Source organism: Pseudophryne corroboree, chromosome 1, assembly GCF_028390025.1.
Source record: "Pseudophryne corroboree isolate aPseCor3 chromosome 1, aPseCor3.hap2, whole genome shotgun sequence".
Classification (NCBI taxonomy): Eukaryota; Metazoa; Chordata; class Amphibia; order Anura; family Myobatrachidae; genus Pseudophryne; species Pseudophryne corroboree.
Window position 1 is genome coordinate 18,544,511 of NC_086444.1, and position 21,734 is coordinate 18,566,244.

At 49.7% G+C, this 21,734-nt stretch overlaps 1 protein-coding gene across 4 annotated transcripts in view; it reads left to right on the plus strand.

The window, feature by feature from the left end:
- The window catches only part of LOC135053777 (interleukin-11 receptor subunit alpha-like), a 239,034-nt gene that overhangs the window by 93,542 nt on the left and 123,758 nt on the right, over window positions 1-21,734 (plus strand). For all 4 annotated transcript variants that reach the window (XM_063957505.1, XM_063957503.1, XM_063957504.1 and 1 more), the window contains exons 2-3: window positions 16,704-16,800; window positions 17,024-17,084. In XM_063957505.1, the coding sequence (XP_063813575.1) occupies window positions 16,704-16,800; window positions 17,024-17,084 (158 nt within the window). The remainder of the gene's footprint in view (window positions 1-16,703; window positions 16,801-17,023; window positions 17,085-21,734) is intronic.

Below are 21,734 nucleotides of genomic sequence, written 5' to 3' on the forward strand. Positions count from 1 at the left end.
CGCATACAGACGAATCTGAAACAGCATTTGAGAGACTCAAACAGTGCCTAACGCAGGCACCAGCACTAGGTATGCCAGACTATGGGAAACCCTTTGAACTATACGGAACAGAAAGTGCTGGGTGCGCAGCAGGTGTACTAACACAAAAACACGGTGATGCCAGCAGGCCAATTGCATACTACAGCGCTCAGCTAGACACGGTAGCGCGATCCCTCCCCACATGCTTGCGTAGCGTTGCGGCGATAGCATTGCTAGTGACGAAAAGCGAAGATGTCGTGCTAGGCCACAACCTCACAATCCATACACCACATGCGGTATCGGCCTTATTGAATTCTGCCCAAACCAGACATGTCTCATCAGCAAGGTTTACGAGATGGGAATTGGCATTAATGGCCCCAGTAAACATCACCATAAGGAGATGCAGCGCATTAAACCCTGCAACATTTCTCCCAGGTGTGCCTGGACAGGCACAAAGGGTGGGAGGTGAGAGTGATGGGGAAGGAGGATTTAATGCAAAGGAAGATACACATGATTGTATGGAATATTTGACCCAAAATTTTACCGCAAGGCCTGACATCAGTGACAATCCACTAGAAGATGCAGAACTCACGTTCTACACGGACGGTAGTTGTCACAGACAGTCAGACTCGGGAGACTTGTGTACTGGATACGCAGTCGTAGATGACCAAGACACCATAGAAGCGGAACCGCTAGGCCCACCTCACTCAGCCCAGGTTGCTGAACTGGTCGCCCTAACCAGAGCATGTGAATTGGCTAAGGGTAAGTCTGCCAATATCTACACCGATTCTAGATACGCGTTCGGGGTAGTCCATGATTTCGGAGCCCTATGGCGGCTCAGAAATTTCATGACGGCAGCTGGCACACCGATAGCGCATGCAGCTCATATAAAAAGGCTTCTAACAGCGATACAGGAACCCGACAGAGTGGCTGTTATCAAATGTAAAGCACATACATATAGCCAAGACCCAGTATCCCTTGGTAACAGCCGAGCAGACGAAGCTGCAAAGCTTGCAGCTGCTACCCCCATACGGACAGACACCACACAACTGATGGTATTTAATACCATCAACACACAAAAGTTGTGTGAAATGCAGAATTTGTGTTCCACTCAGGAGAGAGCAGTCTGGAAGGCAAAGGGATATGGCCAGGAGTCCTCAGGGCTCTGGACGGATGGACATGGTAAACCAGTGGCCCCCAGGGCATACCTTCCGTGTCTGGCTGAAGCAGCTCACGGGCTGACTCATCTAGGCAAGGAGGGGATGTGCAAATTGGTAAGAGCATACTGGTGCGCCCCAGGATTCTCCTCTCATGCTAGTAAAAGAGCAATGTCATGCCTTACCTGTCTGAGAAAGAATATTGGAAAGGCAATACCTACAGAACCATCCCATATCCCACCTGCCGGCGGCCCTTTCCAAGTAATACAAATTGACTTCATTCAATTGCCCCCATGTAGAAATTTAAAGTATGTACTTGTCTGTATAGATGTTTTCTCAAATTGGGTCGAAGCTTTTCCAGCAGCTACAAATACCGCTATGTTTACAGCTAAGAAAATTGTGCAGGAATTTGTATGTAGATATGGTATCCCTAGAATCATTGAAAGCGATAGGGGTACCCATTTTACAGGTGATGTCTTCCAAGGAATGTGTAAGTTGATGGGAATTGATAGCAAGCTGCACACTCCGTACCGTCCACAGGCGAGTGCGAAGGTCGAAAGAGTGAACAGCACTATTAAAAATAAATTGAGTAAAGTAATGGCAGAGACAGGATTGACGTGGCCAGAAGCTTTACCCATTGTTTTGTATAGTATCAGAACCACTCCCAGGTCCCCTCTTAATCTGTCTCCTTTTGAAATTCTGTTTGGTCGACAACCGCATGTCATGATTAACCCTCAGGATGATTTGAAATGTAACAATGAAGTAACTGTAAAGTACTTAATTAATATGAGTAAGCAGTTGAAGAATCAAAATGATAATCTGAAGTTGGTGATTCCTGATTTACCAGATAGTAATTGTCATGACATTGAACCTGGGGATTATGTAATGATACGAAATTTTCTACGCTCAGGTTGTCTTATTGATAGATGGGAAGGACCATACCAGGTCTTATTGACTAGCACCACAGCATTGAAGGTTGCTGAGAGAGAGACTTGGGTCCATTCATCCCACTGCAAGAAGGTTGCTGATCCAGAGAAGTCCCGTGATAAGGAACAGACGGTAGAGGTTGTATCACTAGAGTGTCTGTTCCAGGAGGACTGAGGCGGCACCTGAGCCTTGAAGACCGAAAGCAGCTGTCGACTCCCCTCTCCCTTTTATTGTTTTCTCCACTTCCCATCCCCTCTCCCTTAAAATTTCTTTTTCCCCCTTCTCATTCTTCTCTATTTCCTCCTCAAAGATGGACTTGCCCCAAGAGACTGTAATCCGGATTTTGATGTTAACCATGATGTTGACCAGAGCAGTCTGTTCCGGCGAGAGTACCATAGAGGTCGAGAGAGGTTCTGGAATGGGTTCCGATTATGATGATGGAGGCGTAGTTTTCCAAGATCAACCAAGCCAACAAGCAAAGGCGAGTATCAGAAAACGATCCGATAGAAGAAATTGTGATGGATTGTTAGCTGAGGAAAATTGTATCTGTAGGCTCTGTGATAATCTGGTTGAAGATGGATGCATAAAGAAATGCCAATCTAGTTTTAATATCCATATGGACCGGCATCCATTGAGTGACTATCACTCTCTAGTGGGTAACGTGTTGAACCAAACAGATTGTTGGGTATGCTCTCAAGTACCTCAGGGTCACAGCAAATCAGGGCTAGTACCATTTCCTTTAACGTTAGGGGAGGTACTTGAGCTAAGTGGTGGGAGACCGGTGGACCGGAGGTTTAACATCTCCAGCCCTCCTAGTTTGAAGCTCCACCAATACCATGTGGATAGGTCCCTCATATGTTTTAACATCTCCAATCCCAGAAAACCGGGAAATTGGGAAGTGTCATGGAGCAACCTTACCATGACCTTTTCACACAGAGCAGATAGAATGCCTACAGATACAGAGCTCGTACGCCACATAGCCAGTAGAGGAAAATCTTTCCGGTATCGATATACCTTAGGAAATAGGATTACTAGAGTTGGAGAGGTATCACCAGGATACTGTGCACATATCGTACAAACTGATACGTGCATTAGACAGATGGAAGAATTAGGGTCAGGAGATTTCACCTGGAAGGTTTGTAACATGGTCATGTCCTTCTCCGTCCCTTATGTTCTCCCCGATGATGCATATTTCATATGCGGGAGAAAGGCGTACAAGTGGCTTGCCCCAAACTCTGAAGGATTGTGTTATATTGGAAAAGTATTGCCTGAAGTGATGACTGTTACACATGACAAAATGAAGGACATACACCGTGGTGCCCAAGCTCCTTATACTCACACTCACTACGAGCACCTTGTTAAAAGACAACTGTCAGAAAGGTTAGAGCATCCGGCCTCTGATCTTATCCATGAATCCACCGGGATTCAGGTTCTGGTAGCGTTAGATTTCACTCGCACCGCTCGAGGTGTGATGAATTATAGATACATTTCCGCACTCGCCAATTTATTAGATAATATCACTGAAATGTATGATGACACGTTTAGATACACTGGAAGAGAACTTCAAGCTTACAAAACAGAACTAGTTCAGCATAGGATGGTTCTTAATTATCTTACAGCAGTAACAGGCGGATATTGTGTTACATTGGCAACACAGTACGGCATAAAGTGTTGCACGTATATCACAAATAGCACCGAGGATCCGGTAGAGGTCATAGACCAAAAGATGGACGATATTCTCCAACTAAAGTGGGAATTTCGTCGAAAACACAATCTCACCCTTGCTGCTGTAGGTAATGAGCTGACTGGTTGGGTGTCATGGTTGAACCCGCGAAATTGGTTCTCCGGTTTAGGAGACTGGGCTCAAGGAGTCATAATGGATGTTGGAAAGTTTCTCCTATGTATTTTGGGTGTCGTTATATCTATTGGATTGATATTTAGATGCGGGCAGGCTTTGATGAGGTGCAAGCAAAGTACGAAAGTGATGAGCTTAAGGAGTGAGGAAACTGTAATTAACCTGGATTTGATTTATGACCCAATGCTAGAAACCACGACGTAATGATGTAATGAGTATACGGTCCGTCTTTCACCCATTTCTATGTTTTCCTCCGAGGTACAAAGACCCACGTAGACGAAGGATTTGATGAGCCAAGGGGCCGACAACGGAAAGATGGAAAGAAGAAGAGCAGACGACCTGATATACAAGATTTTGATGGACAATGCCATGGGTACCCCAGTTTCCCTAGGAACTTTAAAATCACGCAAGCCCAACATTTTTTGTAAATCCATGGACGTTGTTTGCTTTACTCACGATTTATGAGCAAAAGCACAAAGAAGAAGACTCCAATCAACCGACACCAATCAAGACCTCAATCGACGAATGTACATTTCCCTGACATAGAATACCATTGCATTTTTCATAAGTGTTCTCTATCTTCATCTCTACAACCCTCAGGTAATGACACACATAGACGATAGGGAATTCAGGCACAGATATCAGCAACCACATACCTCCCCCATTCATGTATCATCAACTAAAATGTGCATCCCCATTTTGTTACAACTACAGCCGAAATGAGCTCGGTAAAGTTTGACAGCCCATCCACAGACCTGTACCACAGGATAAGAAGGAATTCAAATGTATACTTCGCAATACCTCGAAGCTTGATCTACCACACGTACGGCACGATGATACATGACCCTCCAAACATGGACTCATACACACATGCTCCTGCTTTCTCACTAGGTCATACCCTCTTCACACCTTCTCCTCTCTCCTCCCCTACCCAACCATGGAAATCAATTAACCCCTGACTTACATTTTTCTCCTTAAATGTTTTGTGGCAGTTATTATTGACTGCCAAAGGGTGGACTGTCAAAGTCAGAAAAATGTCTCAATGCACGTTGCCATATTTGCACCGCACACTGGTCCGTGCTGCGCATGCGTACGCTCTCCCGTGGAAACGCATACCCGCAATAGCGTGCACTCGCACGCGCAGTATGCGCATTTACGGTAGAGTTTATGTGATCGTAGCGTGCGACTCATTAGTTACAAATGTTCACAATTAATGTAGTTTATAGATCATGATCCCTTTGATAGTTTCTGTAAGTTTGGTTAAAGTATAATGTCCCAGAGCTGAGGAATCCCTCTTTGCATCGTACGAAGGGTTTAACAGGAATCATACTGCAGTGTTTGGTACCCATCGGAAGAGTATTTAATTAGCAATATTCCGGTGTTGGTTTGGAGCGTATTAATCGCTCGTGCGAATAGTTATGGACATAAGAAGTTTATGTCCATTTCTATGATTTGCACATACTCAGGTATGCGGCGGGAAACCCAGTTTCCCACCCACCTGAGCTGTTGGAAATCGTCACAGCCCACCTGTATGAATCACCCTATGACCTTTTGTTATGATGCAGGGCCGAATTCCTTCGGCCAATGGACAATGGGATTGTAGGACCAGGAGATTGCATTGTGTGTGGAGCATAAATAGGCAGGCCGACCACATCCAGCTCTCACTCTCTCATCAACGGTTATCTGCTGATAATCGGGAGCTGGATATCGAGGCGCTGGCGATCATACCCTTTGTGCGTAAGTTCTCTCCATAATCATTGTCTTTCTGCGAGCCAATCTCTCTCTCTCTCTCTCTATCTCTCTCTCTCCTCTTTTTCTCTTAAATACCTTATAGTATTATAGTATTGTATCGTATTGCATTTAGGTCAGTGTAGTATTGTCTTTTTGTATTTATTGTTTAGTTCTGTGGTTAGGAAGTCTCTGTTATATTGTAGTGTATCATATGTACTGTTATCCCCTTTTACAAGTATATTAGACATAATACAGTTAATAGGCCTTGGAAACCTAAACCAGTATCTGTGTATTTCCTATAGTGATAAGTGTTCATTTGAGCGTCGGTGACGCTCATGCAGCTTTGTAGATAGTCAGGTTCCACAAGGTTGCACTTACACCCTGTACTCACATTAAGGTATTCAGTGTATTTCATCGGTATAAGGTTTAACATAAAGGTATAGTGTTGTGAGCGTCTGCATCGCTGGTGACCTCCTCGTGGTCTCTAGCGTACGCTACGTTACAGCGAATCTTTCCCCTAGACATAACCAATAACGTGTCCTGTGATCACTGGGCCGTGAGCGAACGTGACGCTTGAGCGTCTCGCCTACGGCTGAGCGATCGCTACGCAGATAGCGTACCATTACGGTACTTCTTAAGTAAACAGCGTACAGTGTTCTTAGCTTCATAAAGGGTTGTTTATACGACAAAGGAATTTAGAATTGTCAAGACGTATCGCGTCGGCCGCGCAGCACAGCCGACGGCCAATATATCTACCGATATATTGGCGCGTCGCTGTGTGTCTACAGGGCGGTCGGCCGACACATGCTGCGGCGGCCGGCGGTGATTGACAGCTGAACTGGGCTGGCGTGTGTACACGCCCGCCCATTTCATGACGTCAGTCCCCGACGGATCGAGCAGTGTGTATGCACAGCACACTGCTCGATCCGTCCATAGATATATCTGCCGATCAATTGATATGCAGATATATCTGTTAGTGTGTACCCACCTTAAATCAGTCCTGGTCACAAGCGGGCGTTTTTTGCTTCCCTGCGATCAGGTAGTCACCGCCTACAGGGGGATAGCGGGTAGTCGCTGTACACTGGTGCGATCGGAAGTGCAGAGAGCTGCACAGCCCAGGACTGACTCTTGCCGTGCGATGACCGGGCCAGGAGCTGACGTCCGGAATCCTCCCTCCAAACGGCTGGACAACCCTATGTTTTTCTGGACACTCCCTGGAAACGGTCATTTGCCACCCACAAACGCCCTCTTCCTGTCAATCTTCTCGCGATCACCAGTGCGATCGCTTTCTTCGTACATCCCGTCGCTGGGGGGGGGGGGGGGGCGACGCACCTGCGCACTGCGTGGCATACGCATGCGCAGTTTAGACCCAATTGCTGCTGAGCGAAAACGCACAGCAGCGATCGGGTCTGAATTTCCCACAAGGTATAGTGTGATAGGTTGTTGTGATCTTTGTTGTATTGTGTGTATTGTGAATGCTCTTGATATGTGAATATTTATATCCTTGTGTCCCTCATTTGGGCAACCTGCTGCAAATAACGCCCAATAAGAAGCCGGGTCATATGTGAATTGAAGTCTATTAATGATGATGGGGAGGTCTCATCGGTGCTTTTCATGGTTACAATATAACTTACCTCACTGCTGACTTTCCCCACCGTGCTACTACAGAAGAAAGGGGAATATGTCCCTGGCTGGGCATAGACCACCAACCTCTTTCTCCAGAGCTGACGTCTCTGGTACCTCTAAGACCACCATCATTTGGGTCCAGAGCTTCGGGCTTGTCACTGTCTGACATCTTTGTGGTGGTGATGACTGAGCGCTCAGGTGGAATGTATGTGATGGACCACAGGTAGCCCTCAGCACTCCAACCATTGACCCTGCAGCGGTCCTGTGTTCCCCAGACATAGGGGAAGCATTGGGTGTGTGAGCCTGCCATCGCTGGACAGTGACCGAGTGCAGAAAGCGCTTCCACTGCTCTGGTGTAATATAGATCGTCAGCACAGCGCTACAATGCGGTATCTTTATATTAAACATAAGATAACGCCAGAGAAAGGGTATCAGAGGTAATACAATGGTGTTACTGTAACTCATAGTCTATAACACAGTATACAATGCGGCTGCCTGTGGCTCGCCAGCGGCCGGTCCTCCCACCTAGGTGATGAGAGCAGTGTCTTGTGATGGCGTGTACTACACCCGGAAACCGATTTATCTCTTTTAAACTTATTTATGTGACCTTATAACACCGATATATATATATATATATATATATATATATATATATGAAAACACAGTTATATAGTTCCCATATCTACAGTATATAGGATTAAGGTATCAGGGTTATTCTGCGAGGATAGTGATGGTAGTGGGCAGTTTGCATAGAAGGCTGGTTACATTTTACATTGGCGTATTATGCTCTTCAGCAAATATGGCTTCCGTATTGCGTATTCTGTCAGCGTCATCGCTCAGCATTCTGCCACTGTCATGTCTCAGCGTTGTGTATTTGGCCACTGTCATGTCTCAGCGTTGTGTATTTGGCCACTGTCATGTCTCAGTGTTGTGTATTTGGCCACTGTCATGTCTCAGCGTTGTGTATTTGGCCAGTGTCATGTCTCAGCGTTGTGTATTTGGCCACTGTCATGTCTCAGCGTTGTGTATTTGGCCACTGTCATGTCTCAACGTTGTGTATTTGGCCACTGTCATATCTCAGCGTTGCGTATTTGGCCACTGTCATGTCTCAGCGTTGCGTATTTGGCCACTGTCATGTCTCAGCGTTGTGTATTTGGCCACTGTCAGTCTCAGCGTTGTGTATTTGGCCACTGTCATGTCTCAGCGTTGTGTATTTGGCCACTGTCATGTCTCAGCGTTGCGTATTTGGCCACTGTCAGTCTCAGCGTTGCGTATTTGGCCACTGTCATATCTCAGCGTTGTGTATTTGGCCACTGTCATGTCTCAGCGTTGTGTATTTGGCCACTGTCATGTCTCAGCGTTGTGTATTTGGCCACTGTCATGTCTCAGTGTTGTGTATTTGGCCACTGTCATGTCTCAGCGTTGTGTATTTGGCCAGTGTCATGTCTCAGCGTTGTGTATTTGGCCACTGTCATGTCTCAGCGTTGTGTATTTGGCCACTGTCATGTCTCAACGTTGTGTATTTGGCCACTGTCATATCTCAGCGTTGCGTATTTGGCCACTGTCATGTCTCAGCGTTGCGTATTTGGCCACTGTCATGTCTCAGCGTTGTGTATTTGGCCACTGTCAGTCTCAGCGTTGTGTATTTGGCCACTGTCATGTCTCAGCGTTGTGTATTTGGCCACTGTCATGTCTCAGCGTTGCGTATTTGGCCACTGTCAGTCTCAGCGTTGCGTATTTGGCCACTGTCATATCTCAGCGTTGTGTATTTGGCCACTGTCATGTCTCAGCGTTGTGTATTTGGCCACTGTCAGTCTCAGCGTTGCGTATTTGGCCACTGTCATGTCTCAGCGTTGTGTATTTGGCCACTGTCAGTCTCAGCGTTGCGTATTTGGCCACTGTCATGTCTCAGCGTTGTGTACTTGGCCACTGTCATGTCTCAGCGTTGTGTATTTGGCCACTGTCATGTCTCAGCGTTGTGTACTTGGCCACTGTCATGTCTCAGCGTTGTGTATTTGGCCACTGTCATGTCTCAGCGTTGTGTATTTGGCCACTGTCATGTCTCAGCGTTGTGTATTTGGCCACTGTCATGTCTCAGCGTTGCGTATTTGGCCACTGTCATGTCTCAGCGTTGTGTATTTGGCCACTGTCATGTCTCAGGGTTACGTATTTGGCCACTGTCATGTCTCAGGATTGTGTATTTGGCCACTGTCATGTCTCAGCGTTGTGTATTTGGCCACTGTCATGTCTCAGCATTGTGTATTTAGTCACTGTCATGTCTCAGCATTGTGTATTTGGCCACTGTCATGTCTCAGCGTTGTGTATTTGGCCACTGTCATGTCTCAGCGTTGTGTATTTGGCCACTGTCATGTCTCAGCGTTGTGTATTTGGCCACTGTCATATCTCAGCGTTACGTATTTGGCCACTGTCATATCTCAGCGTTGTGTATTTGGCCACTGTCATGTCTCAGCGTTGTGTATTTAGTCACTGTCATGTCTCAGCGTTGCGTATTTGGGCACTGTCACGGCTCAGCATTGTGTATTTAGTCACTGTCATGTCTCAGCGTTGCGTATTTGGGCACTGTCACGACTCAGCGTTGTGTATTTGGCCACTGTCACGACTCAGCGTTGTGTATTTGGCCATTGTCACTGCTCAGCATTGTGTATTTAGTCACTGTCGTGTCTCAGCGTTGTGTATCAGCGTTGTGTATTTGGCCACTGTCACTGTCGTGTCTCAGCGTTGTGTATCAGCGTTGCGTATTTGGGCACTGTCACGGCTCAGCATTGTGTATTTAGTCACTGTCATGTCTCAGCGTTGCGTATTTGGGCACTGTCACGACTCAGCGTTGTGTATTTGGCCACTGTCACGACTCAGCGTTGTGTATTTGGCCATTGTCACTGCTCAGCATTGTGTATTTAGTCACTGTCGTGTCTCAGCGTTGTGTATCAGCGTTGTGTATTTGGCCACTGTCACTGTCGTGTCTCAGCGTTGTGTATCAGCGTTGTGTATTTGGCCACTGTCACTGTCATGTCTCAGCGTTGTGTACCCGTCCACTGTCACGGTTCCCTTTAAGAGCTTTCCTTGTGTGACTAGATGACATAGTTTAATTGGGTTCAGTGACTCAGTAACGTGCTGTTGTCAGTAATGTATATCTTCCTCACTGCTCCTGTGCGCCGCCCTGCTGGTCCCACATCCCAGTAATGGCCCATATAACAGCTGGGCCGCCAGTAGTAATAGCAGAGTGGGGACGGCTCCTCCCTGGGAGAATCTCTGAACCTGTGCCTGATTTTCAGGAAGTTCTTGATGACTGCGGAGCGTTACCTACACAGAGTCCCCAACATCTGTACAATAAATCCCTGATTTCCTTCACAGAGAACCTGAAACTGCAAGTGAATAAGATGAGTGTCTGAGTGACCGTTACACACTAATTACACGCGGAGATCTGGGAACTCTTTGTCAATGTGTCAGAGTTGGGGGTCGATACAAAGGCTTTAATGCGGGGGTCCTTTATGAGATGTAAATAGAAGAAGCTTTTCCTTATCAATGGCACCGTATGGTAAGGTTATAGAATCAGTGACTGGCATTTGTTGAACTACAGGGATCAGCATGCCCTGCAGCACTTTACTTTCCTCCACCTTAGAGACACAGGTAGGTAACGTTTACACGCTACTTACGCAGGTGTGTTTTTGTTTTCCAGAGCTGGTCTCAGGTCTTCTAGCACCCTGTGCGAGAATTTTATATCCACTCACCCTCCCCTCCTGCAATCCATCTATGTACATAATGAATACTATCAACCAAAGAAAATTAGCCCCCTAGAATAAAACAAAAACAAAATTGGCACCCCCACACCCCACAGACGACTTACAAGTTCAAAATGTAAATAGTGGAGTCCCGATCGGCGATATTTGGGGTAGCTGTTGGTGTAGCTCCCCTATTTGAATTTATTTTGGATTGTGCTGCAGTCCCACCTCTAGAGCAGCAACTGTACCTACCTTCATCTGAGCTCAAGACATAGGCAGTGCCAGAAACTGTGAGGTAGCAGCCTCGCTTACAGATCTGAAATATTGGTCCTTAAAATATACCCTTGATGAGGGACAGAAGTTCCTTCAGGACGGCGGTAACTGGTTGCACTGTAGCCGCTGGCCGCCTTCCCTCCCTCCTCACCCTCAGTGCACTTTGTGACTGCATGACTTCCATGTTGTTTAATCAGGCCAGAAGTTCAGCCGGCAGTTGCACTGTGCCCCCTCTGGAGTGGCCGCTCCCCTCAAACAGGCCTAGAGCCGGCCCTGCCAGAACTCTTCAGAATCAATCTACTGCATGAGAATATCCTTCAGAAGGGGAAGAGAATCCGACTCCGTTTGTCCCAGCGTGATGGCAAGAAATCAGGGCTAATGGGATCTCAGTGGCAGGGGGGTGCCTTTGGCTCATGATATTGGGGGCATGACTGCAGAGCGCCCGTACTGATAAATTTGGGGTCTAATTGTGGACTAGGGTGGTGTGTCTGCTTGTGACCACGCGCGTGCGACTGAAGTTCCTCAGACCTTTCCTCAGCCTGACTCTGTCCTTGTCTCAGCTGGCTTGGATGGCCCCATGAGGTACACTCTTCGGGAGTGCCCCGGCGATGTCCGCTGCAGTTAGGAGTTATGATGATGTGGGGTTTACAGTCTGCCTGCAATGTAGATACTAGTTTTGATGATGAGGAGTTATGATGATGTGGGGTTTACAGCCTGCAACGTAGATACTAGTTTTGATGATGAGGAGTTATGATGATGTGGGGTTTACAGCCTGCAACGTAAATACTAGTTTTGATGATGAGGAGTTATGATGATGTGGGGTTTACAGCCTGCAAAGTAGATACTAGTTTTGAAGTCAAATTATATATTTGAGAATAACCAAGAAGAGCGTATACACATAGGTGGTCATTCAGACCTGATCGCACGCTAGGTTTTTTCGCTGTGCTGTGATCAGGTCATAACTGCGCATGCATATGCACTGCAATGCGCAGGCGCGTCACACAGGTACAAAGCGGATTGTTGCTATGCGATGGATTGTACGAAGAATCCATTCACACAGCTGAACGCAAGGAGATTGACAGGAAGAAGGCGTTTGTGGGTGTCAACTGACCGTTTTCTGGGAGTGTTTGGAAAAATGAAAAATGCAGGCGTGTCCAAGCGTTTGCAGGGCGGATGTCTGATGTAAATTCCGGACAAGAACAGGCTGAAGTGATCGTAGCGGCTGAGTAAGTTCTGGGCAACTCAGAAACTGCACAGAACTTTTTTGTACCGCTCGGCTGCACATGCGGTCACACACTTGCAAAGCCTATGGGCGGCGACTATCTGATCGCAGCACTGCAAAAAATAGCTAGCGAACGATCAGGTCTGAATTAGGCCCATTGTGCACATATTATTATATTCTATAAAAATGTAATAGAAATTTTGAATAATGACTGGAAAAAGCCTCAGAAACACTGCCTCACCAAATGGGGAAAAATAATTTATCTGAGGGGAATATACTTCCCATTTACATGACACTATTAACATAGGTAAATTCAAATTGTTTAATTAATATATGTATACACGGACATTCAGTTCATATTTATAAAAACATTTGGCATTTATTAAAATACTAATTCTCATGTGTGTCAGGTGAGGTTGATGTCTCGGCCTAAGTAACATTCACATAAAAGTATGTATCAGTCATAAGAAACACTCAAACAATTTATATAGAATCACAACCAGACAGTGAATCTCCTTATAATATAGTGCTTGAGAGCTCCGCCCGCGCTGTCCTGTCAGTATTGTCTGCGTTTAACACTGGCGTCCCGGTATGTCTGGTATACGGGTATTTACCGTCACTGATGGTGAGAGGATAAAAAAGGTTTGTTTGGAAATAGTTACCCGTCCCGCATAGTGATTTCTTGTAGCACCGGGCGGGTACAAAGTCTGTCCGTGACCGAGGACTGCTCTGCGCTGCTCAGGAATGATCGGCGACAGGTATCCGGCTGGGGGGCGCTTACAGGATCCGCTATGCAGTGTAGGCCGGCGTCTGTAAAGTAGTTGCAGCGGGAGGCGCTCGGGTGAGCGCTGCACTTGTAGGCTGGACTGCTGCCACTCAGTACATGGGGGCGACGCGACTGATGATATTCCATTAGCTGGCGGAGTCCGGCTGATTAGAGATCATAGAGTCCCTTGTCGGGGATCTCAGGGTGAAATGCTGATACAGTGGTGGCGCTCAGGAAAAGGTCGATCAACGCGTTTCGTTCTCTGTATACCGGGAACTTTTTCAAAAAGAGTTTCTGGCCTGTTCTGCGTACAGTATTTACACGAGGGCCGAGGGATTTGGTAAATTCCTGTTACCTGTCTCTGCCAAGCCGTCCACCACACACAGGTCATTGTTCTCTCTGCGGCTACAGATGAAATGGGATATAAGATGCCTTTATGATTCATTTCACTAACGTTCTCTGTAAATATAACTGTATGTTATACTTCTAATCGGTGGGATAAAGATCTGGTGAGATTGTGTGGCCGTGTATAATATTCATAAGGTCAGGAGCGTCACATTCATGAGGGGTGAGATGGAGAAACACATGAGGGGTGATAGGGAGACGCACACGTGGGGTGATAGGGAGACGCACACGAGGGGGGACAGGGAAACGCGCACGAGGGGTGATAGGGAGACACACATGACGGGTGATAGGGAGACGCACACGAGAGGTGATAGGGAGACGCACACGAGGGGTGATAGGGAGACGCACACGAGAGGTGATAGGGAGACGCACACGAGGGGTGATAGGGAGACGAGACACACACGAGGGGTGATAGGGAGACGCACACGAGGGGTGATAGGGAGACGCACATGAGGGGTGATAGGGAGACGCACACGAGAGGTGATAGGGAGACGCACACGAGAGGTGATAGGGAGACGCACACGAGGGGTGATAGGGAGACGAGACACACACGAGGGGTGATAGGGAGACGCACACGAGGGGTGATAGGGAGACGCACATGAGGGGTGATAGGGAGACGCACACGAGAGGTGATAGGGAGACACACATGACGGGTGATAGGGAGACGCACACGAGAGGTGATAGGGAGACGCACACGAGGGGTGATAGGGAGACGCACACGAGAGGTGATAGGGAGACGAGACACACACGTGGGGTGATAGGGAGACGCACACGAGGGGGGACAGGGAAACGCGCACGAGGGGTGATAGGGAGACACACATGACGGGTGATAGGGAGACGCACACGAGGGGTGATAGGGAGACGAGACACACACGAGGGGTGATAGGGAGACGCACACGAGGGGTGATAGGGAGACGCACATGAGGGGTGATAGGGAGACGCACACGAGAGGTGATAGGGAGACGCACACGAGAGGTGATAGGGAGACGCACACGAGGGGTGATAGGGAGACGAGACACACACGAGGGGTGATAGGGAGACGCACACGAGGGGTGATAGGGAGACGCACACGAGGGGTGATAGGGAGACGCACACGAGGGGGGATAGGGAGATGCACACAAGAGGTGATAGGGAGACGAGACACACACGAGGGGTGATAGGGAGACGCACACGAGGGGTGATAGGGAGACGCACATGAGGGGTGCGTACGCACACGAGGGGTGAGAGGGAGACACACACGAGGGGTGATAGGGAGACGCACACGAGGGGTGATAGGGAGACGCACACTAGAGGAGAGGGAGACGCACACGAGGGGTGAGAGGGAGACACAAATGAGGGGTGATAGGGAGACGCACACAAGGGGTGATAGGGAGACGCACACAAGATGAGAGGGAGACGCACACGAGGGGTGAGAGGGAGACACACATGAGGGGTGATAGGGAGACGCACATGAGGGGTGATAGGGAGACGCACACGAGGGGTGATAGGGAGACACTGACAATGGGTGAGAGGGAGACGCACACGAGGGTGGATATGGAGACGCACACGAGGGTGGATATGGAGACGCACACGAGGGGTGAGAGGGAGACGCACACGAGGGGTGATAGGGAGACACACACGAGGGTGGATATGGAGACGCACACGAGGGGTGAGAGGGAGACTCACACGAGGGTGGATATGGAGACGCACACGACGGGTGAGAGGGAGACACACACGAGGGGTGATAGGGAGACGCACACGAGGGGTGATAGGGAGACGCACACGACGGGTGAGAGGGAGACGCACACGAGGGTGGATATGGAGACGCACACGACGGGTGAGAGGGAGACGCACACGAGGGGTGATAGGGAGACGCACACGAGGGTGGATATAGAGACGCACACGAGGGGTGATAGGGAGACGCACACGAGGGGTGATAGGGAGACGCACACGAGGGTGGATATGGAGACGCACACGAGGGGTGATAGGGAGACGCACACGAGGGTGGTTATGGAGACGCACACGAGGGGTGAGAGGGAGACGCACACGAGGGGTGATAGGGAGACGCACACGAGGGTGGATATGGAGACGCACACGAGGGGTGATAGGGAGACGCACACGAGGGGTGAGAGGGAGATGCACACGAGGGGTGATAGGGAGACGCACACGAGGGGTGATAGGGAGACGAGACACACACGAGGGGTGATAGGGAGACTCACACGAGGGTGGATATGGAGACGCACACGAGGGGTGATAGGGAGACGCACACGAGGGGTGATAGGGAGACGCACACGAGGGGTGATAGGGAGACGCACACGAGGATGGATATGGAGACGCACACGAGGGGTGAGAGGGAGACGCACACGAGGGGTGATAGGGAGACGCACACGAGGGGTGATAGGGAGACGCACACGAGGGGTGATAGGGAGACGCACACGAGGGTGGATATGGAGACGCACACGAGGGGTGAGAGGGAGACGCACACGAGGGTGGATATGGAGACGCAGAAGAGTGGTGAGAGGGAGACGCACACGATGGGTGAAAGACAGACGCACACGATGGGTGAGAGGGAGATGCACATGATGGGTGATAAGAAGACACACGAGGGGTGATAGGGAGACACTCACAATGGGTAAGAGGGTTTTTGGTTGCGTTTATTTTTGAAAATGCGCCTTAGACGCACAGTAAAGTAATAAGACGCACAATCAGCTTCTAGTGATTACAGTGATATGCAGCATGCCTATATTCCCGGAACAAAAATGCAAAAAAGACGCTTGGCGCTACCAAGACATATGACACTCACGCGTTATGTGTAACGAGACTTGTAGCGCACTGACACATCTGTATATCCCCCAGAGTACTGATTACTGTCTCCCACCTAAATCAGGTACTAAATCCTGGCGCTACCAATGGTATTTCTGCCCGATGTATAAGTTGGCTGTGTATTTATGTATATATACTGGCTGTGATCTCTGTGTGACCCGGATATTTCTGTGTTTTGCAGATGAGCAGCTTTGCACCATGTCTTAGCCGGGTGATTTGTCTCCTCGCTGTGGCCGCGGTCTCCAGGTCGCTATCTGCGCATACATGGGAGGAGGAAGGTACAGACTTACTTTCTGTCCACTGCTACAGGCGGAGTGACCTACAGGTGTCAGGGTTCCTCCATTACATCATACATCCCCCGCTGTATGACCCGCCCACAGCGCTTATTATTATTCTGCTGCACGATGGGCCTGTGTACCAGCCCTAACACACCCTGATGCACCCCAGCCTGCGGGGCAGGTTTGGAATTTCTGCTATGAATAAATGTCCTCTTTCTTTCAGGTGTCACATATGGGAGAATTGGAGACAATGTCACCTTGAAGTGCGACAGCAGAAATGACAGGTGAGGCTGTAACGTGCTGCATTATTCCCCATTCGCCATAGACCGCTAGGAAATTCAGCATCGCGCCAAGCTGCGTTGGTCTTTCTGGTACAGACGTGTCCCCGTGCATCTTTGCTGTAGTCGCGCCAAGCAGCCCCTCTTGGCACGGCAGGTGCTGTGAGATTCTGCTAGCATCGGGCGCCTTTTTTTACCGGAAATGCGCCTTAAACGCAAGCGATGCAACTAGGGCGCAGCTGATTAATATGATTTGTGACACTTGTATACCTGTGTGCGACGTTGTCACTGAATCTGCATATGAAGTGTTACAGTGCAGCAGCTGCGGCTTTTTCTGTTGTGCTTCATATACAGACTCTACAGAGTAATGTTATAATACCAGTAATCGGTACATTACGGCACCACACTTCCCATCGCCTAAACACGAAATATCATTGCAGAACGGTCCTCAGTGCTTCACAGTTGTCATCGGCGGCTGCTACACTTCAATAACGACCCATGTGTTCATCACGTTGCCATCGGCAATGACAGCGATGCTAGACTGACAGTTAGCCCGCTCAGATATGTTTCTGGTAGTTGTGCCCCCCGTGTGCTGGATGAGGGCCGATGTTCTGAGCTGAGTTCCCTGCCGATGTCGCCCCCTGGGCTCAAACCACGTGCTCGCCCATTTCCATACCACCCCTGCAGTGCCAATGAGACTGGTGCTGAATTCACAATCACAGTCTGCCAGTCTTAAGGTGCGTACACACTGAGCGATTTTCCCTGTGCCAGTGATGTTCACGGGCGGTGGAAAGTGCTCCATTCGGCTGTTCAAACTTCCCGACGGACGGCGGTGGCCAGCGATGACGCAGGAGCATCACCGCTCATCGCCAAGCCATACACACTGTCATTGTAGATTAAAACGCCAAAAGTGAGCTACTGTGAGCTCAAAGTCAGCTAGTGTGTATGGGCCTTTACACGTCATGCCCGGCTGTTGCTGTATGTATTGAGTTTGGAATCTGCTTGGTGTTGGTTCGAGGGTTGGAAGCGATGAAGAACCGGCAGACATGACACTGTCTGATATTATATTATCTATCATTATATTATCTATTTCACGTGGTCTGCAATAATCACACTTTATACATAGTATTGTGTGTGCGTGTAGTCATACTGTTTATATATGGGCAAAATATATAGTCCTGGTGCGGCTTTGCCTGTATGTGAGCGTGGTGCGGCTTTTCCTGTATGTGAGCGCGGTGCGGCTTTGCCTGTATGTGAGCGTGGTGCGGTTTTGCCTTTATGTGAGCGCGGTGCGGCTTTGCCTGTATGTGAGCGCAGTGCGGCTTTGCCTTTATGTGAGCGCGGTGCAGCTTTGCCAGTATGTGAGCGCGGTGCGGCTTTGCCTGTATGTGAGAGTGGTGCAGCTTTGCCTGTATGTGAGTGCGGTGCGGCTTTGCTTGTATGTGAGAGTGGTGCGGCTTTGCCTGTATGTGAGAGTGGTGCGTTTTTGCCTGTATGTGAGTTCAGTGCGGCTTTGCCTGTATGTGAGAGCGGTGCGTCTTTGCCTGTATGTGAGCGCAGTGCGGCTTTGCCTGTATGTGAGTGCGGTGCGGCTTTGCCTGTATGTGAGAGCAGTGCGTCTTTGCCTGTATGTGAGTGCAGTGCGTCTTTGCCTGTATGTGAGTGCAGTGCGGCTTTGCCTGTATGTGAGCGCAGTACGGCTTTGTCTGTATGTGAGCGCAGTGCGGCTTTGCCTGTATGTGAGCGCAGTGCGGCTTTGCCTGTATGTGAGAGTGGTGCGTCTTTGCCTGTATGTGAGCGCAGTGCGGCTTTGCCTGTATGTGAGAGTGGTGCGGCTTTGCCTGTATGTGAGCGCAGTGCGGCTTTGCCTGTATGTGAGCGTAGTGCAGCTTTGCCTGTATGTGAGCGCAGTGCGGCTTTGCCTGTATGTGAGCGCAGTGCGGCTTTGCCTGTATGTGAGCGTGGTGCAGCTTTGCCTGTATGTGAGCGCAGTGCGGCTTTGCCTGTATGTGAGCGCAGTGCGGCTTTGCCTGTATGTGAGAGTGGTGCGGCTTTGCCTGTATGTGAGCGCAGTACGGCTTTACCTGTATGTGAGCGCAGTGCGTCTTTGCCTGTATGTGAGTGCAGTGCGGCTTTGCCTGTATGTGAGTGCAGTGCGGCTTTGCCTGTATGTGAGAGCGGTGCGTATTTGCCTGTATGTGAGCGCAGTGCGGCTTTGCCTGTATGTGAGAGTGGTGCGGCTTTGCCTGTATGTGAGAGCGGTGCGTCTTTGCCTGTATGTGAGCGCAGTGCGGCTTTGCCTGTATGTGAGAGCGGTGCGTCTTTGCCTGTATGTGAGAGCAGTGCGTCTTTGCCTGTATGTGAGTGCAGTGCGTCTTTGCCTGTATGTGAGTGCAGTGCGGCTTTGCCTGTATGTGAGCGCAGTACGGCTTTGTCTGTATGTGAGCGCAGTGCGGCTTTGCCTGTATGTGAGCGCAGTGCGGCTTTGCCTGTATGTGAGAGTGGTGCGTCTTTGCCTGTATGTGAGCGCAGTGCGGCTTTGCCTGTATGTGAGAGTGGTGCGGCTTTGCCTGTATGTGAGCGCAGTGCGGCTTTGCCTGTATGTGAGCGTAGTGCAGCTTTGCCTGTATGTGAGCGCAGTGCGGCTTTGCCTGTATGTGAGCGCAGTGCGGCTTTGCCTGTATGTGAGCGTGGTGCAGCTTTGCCTGTATGTGAGCGCAGTGCGGCTTTGCCTGTATGTGAGCGCAGTGCGGCTTTGCCTGTATGTGAGAGTGGTGCGGCTTTGCCTGTATGTGAGCGCAGTACGGCTTTACCTGTATGTGAGCGCAGTGCGTCTTTGCCTGTATGTGAGTGCAGTGCGGCTTTGCCTGTATGTGAGTGCAGTGCGGCTTTGCCTGTATGTGAGAGCGGTGCGTATTTGCCTGTATGTGAGCGCAGTGCGGCTTTGCCTGTATGTGAGAGTGGTGCGGCTTTGCCTGTATGTGAGTGCAGTGCGTTTTTGCCTGTATGTGAGTGCAGTGCGGCTTTGCCTGTATGTGAGAGCGGTGCGTCTTTGCCTGTATGTGAGCGCAGTGCGGCTTTGCCTGTATGTGAGTGCAGTGCGGCTTTGCCTGTATGTGAGAGCAGTGCGTCTTTGCCTGTATGTGAGTGCAGTGCGTCTTTGCCTGTATGTGAGTGCAGTGCGGCTTTGCCTGTATGTGAGCGCAGTGCGGCTTTGCCTGTATGTGAGAGTGGTGCGTCTTTGCCTGTATGTGAGCGCAGTGCGGCTTTGCCTGTATGTGAGAGTGGTGCGGCTTTGCCTGTATGTGAGCGCAGTGCGGCTTTGCCTGTATGTGAGCGTGGTGCAGCTTTGCCTGTATGTGAGCGCAGTGCGGCTTTGCCTGTATGTGAGCGCAGTGCGGCTTTGCCTGTATGTGAGCGCAGTGCGGCTTTGCCTGTATGTGAGAGTGGTGCGTCTTTGCCTTTATGTGAGAGTGGTGCGGCTTTGCCTGTATGTGAGCGCAGTGCGGCTTTACCTGTATATGAGTGCAGTGCGTCTTTGCCTGTATGTGAGTGCAGTGCGGCTTTGCCTGTATGTGAGCGCAGTGCGGCTTTACCTGTATATGAGTGCAGTGCGTCTTTGCCTGTATGTGAGAGCGGTGCGTATTTGCCTGTATGTGAGCGCAGTGCGGCTTTGCCTGTATGTGAGAGTGGTGCGGCTTTGCCTGTATGTGAGTGCAGTGCGTTTTTGCCTGTATGTGAGTGCAGTGCGGCTTTGCCTGTATGTGAGAGCGGTGCGTCTTTGCCTGTATGTGAGCGCAGTGCGGCTTTGCCTGTATGTGAGTGCAGTGCGGCTTTGCCTGTATGTGAGAGCAGTGCGTCTTTGCCTGTATGTGAGTGCAGTGCGTCTTTGCCTGTATGTGAGTGCAGTGCGGCTTTGCCTGTATGTGAGCGCAGTGCGGCTTTGCCTGTATGTGAGAGTGGTGCGTCTTTGCCTGTATGTGAGCGCAGTGCGGCTTTGCCTGTATATGAGTACAGTGCGTCTTTGCCTGTATGTGAGAGCGGTGCGTATTTGCCTGTATGTGAGCGCAGTGCGGCTTTGCCTGTATGTGAGAGTGGTGCGGCTTTGCCTGTATGTGAGTGCAGTGCGTTTTTGCCTGTATGTGAGTGCAGTGCGGCTTTGCCTGTATGTGAGAGCGGTGCGTCTTTGCCTGTATGTGAGCGCAGTGCGGCTTTGCCTGTATGTGAGTGCAGTGCGGCTTTGCCTGTATGTGAGAGCAGTGCGTCTTTGCCTGTATGTGAGTGCAGTGCGTCTTTGCCTGTATGTGAGTGCAGTGCGGCTTTGCCTGTATGTGAGCGCAGTGCGGCTTTGCCTGTATGTGAGAGTGGTGCGTCTTTGCCTGTATGTGAGCGCAGTGCGGCTTTGCCTGTATGTGAGAGTGGTGCGGCTTTGCCTGTATGTGAGCGCAGTGCGGCTTTGCCTGTATGTGAGCGTGGTGCAGCTTTGCCTGTATGTGAGCGCAGTGCGGCTTTGCCTGTATGTGAGCGCAGTGCGGCTTTGCCTGTATGTGAGAGTGGTGCGTCTTTGCCTGTATGTGAGCGCAGTGCGGCTTTGCCTGTATGTGAGAGTGGTGCGGCTTTGCCTGTATGTGAGCGCAGTGCGGCTTTACCTGTATA